The sequence below is a fragment of the Trichechus manatus genome, unplaced genomic scaffold (genome assembly GCF_000243295.1).
Source record: "Trichechus manatus latirostris isolate Lorelei unplaced genomic scaffold, TriManLat1.0 scaffold00062, whole genome shotgun sequence".
Taxonomy (NCBI): domain Eukaryota; kingdom Metazoa; phylum Chordata; class Mammalia; order Sirenia; family Trichechidae; genus Trichechus; species Trichechus manatus.
The window spans coordinates 13,231,248-13,232,587 of NW_004443998.1; the positions used below are offsets into that span (position 1 = coordinate 13,231,248).

A 1,340-nucleotide genomic window follows, 5' to 3' on the forward strand; every position below is an offset into this window, starting at 1 on the left:
GTCAAGCTCTCAATCGCCCATTTTGAAAAGGAGAAAACATGCTGCAAGGTATTAGGGTTACAATATTGTCATTAAAATTCTAACATCATCCGTAATCTTAGAAGGATAAAGGTATCTGATTATTTCCATGGATGCTAACAATTTAAATTTTCTTAATAATTTCAGAAAAGGAAATCAAGGTTTAGGCTAGATGACAAGAACCCATCAAAACAGAATTCTAGTTTTACCATTTCATCACTGAGTCACCAAATAGGCAAATTATTTAACAATCAACAAATTTACAGGAGGATTTGTAATTTAATTCAAATTATTTGAATGTTTTCTGTTCTTAATATTCTATATCACTCCTAAAATACGTCAAAATTAAAATAAATAGCAGAATAGCATGCAGCTGAAGACATATTACCAGATAGAGATTTTAGACAAAATCATTACTATCATTTTAAGTTGCCCCAATAACTTTCATAACAATGAAAGCTATTATCTGAGTAATAGACTCTCCTTGCAGTATTACTTCTTTAGTCAAAAAGCGGTGCTACATGTTTCCAAGTAGCTCATAAATCTGGAATCAAAATATATTGATGAGTTGCATAGATTTGTTCTCAGAGTTCGCTTTGATTTCCATGACTAAGTCCTCAAAATTTAGAGCAAGAAACTAGGTTTGTGTAAAGAAGATACCATATGCTTCATATTCAATCACTCTGCTTGTTTTCTTTGAATAACATCTCATTTACTTATTAAAAGGTTTTCATATTAAGCAATAGCAACATTTTAACAAAAATGTTTTGCTTCATTAGTGATACTTGGCACAGACACCTCCAACAAATATGAGATTAAAAACAGCTTGGGACAGAGAATCTACTTTGCAGTGGAGGAAAGCATCTGCTTCAATCGTACTTTCTGTTCCACCCTTCGATCTTGCACCCTGAGCATCACAGATAACTCAGGTCGAGAGGTGATAACAGTCAATAGGCCCTTGAGGTGTAACAGCTGCTGGTGCCCTTGCTACCTCCAAGAGGTGAGTCATTGGCTCTGATTGCCTTTTTTTTTTTTCTTTTGCACATTTGAAAAGATTAGCAATTATTTCTTTAAATGGTATTCATTTGGAGCTGTGGGGCAATTAAACTTTCAGTTGCTTTAATTAGCATGTTGCTCCTTAAGGATCAGAACAGCTTGAGGATTTGGTGAATCACTGATATTTTTTTCCTTTCTAGCCACAAACTGTGGTGGCTCCCGTGATGTTAACTGGTGAAGTCAGCTCATGCACATTACATCCTCCTAATCTCTCTATTAGTCACATAATTGTAATGTCTATGAGTTTCACATTTGAGCAAATCTTT

The 1,340-nt window shown here is 34.4% G+C and overlaps 1 protein-coding gene across 2 annotated transcripts in view; it reads left to right on the plus strand.

Annotated features, from left to right (window-relative positions):
* The window catches only part of PLSCR5 (phospholipid scramblase family member 5), a 34,030-nt gene that overhangs the window by 22,687 nt on the left and 10,003 nt on the right, over positions 1-1,340 (plus strand). For both annotated transcript variants that reach the window (XM_004379207.1, XM_012556349.2), the window contains exon 4: positions 798-1,018. In XM_004379207.1, coding sequence (XP_004379264.1) covers positions 798-1,018 — 221 coding nt within the window. The remainder of the gene's footprint in view (positions 1-797; positions 1,019-1,340) is intronic.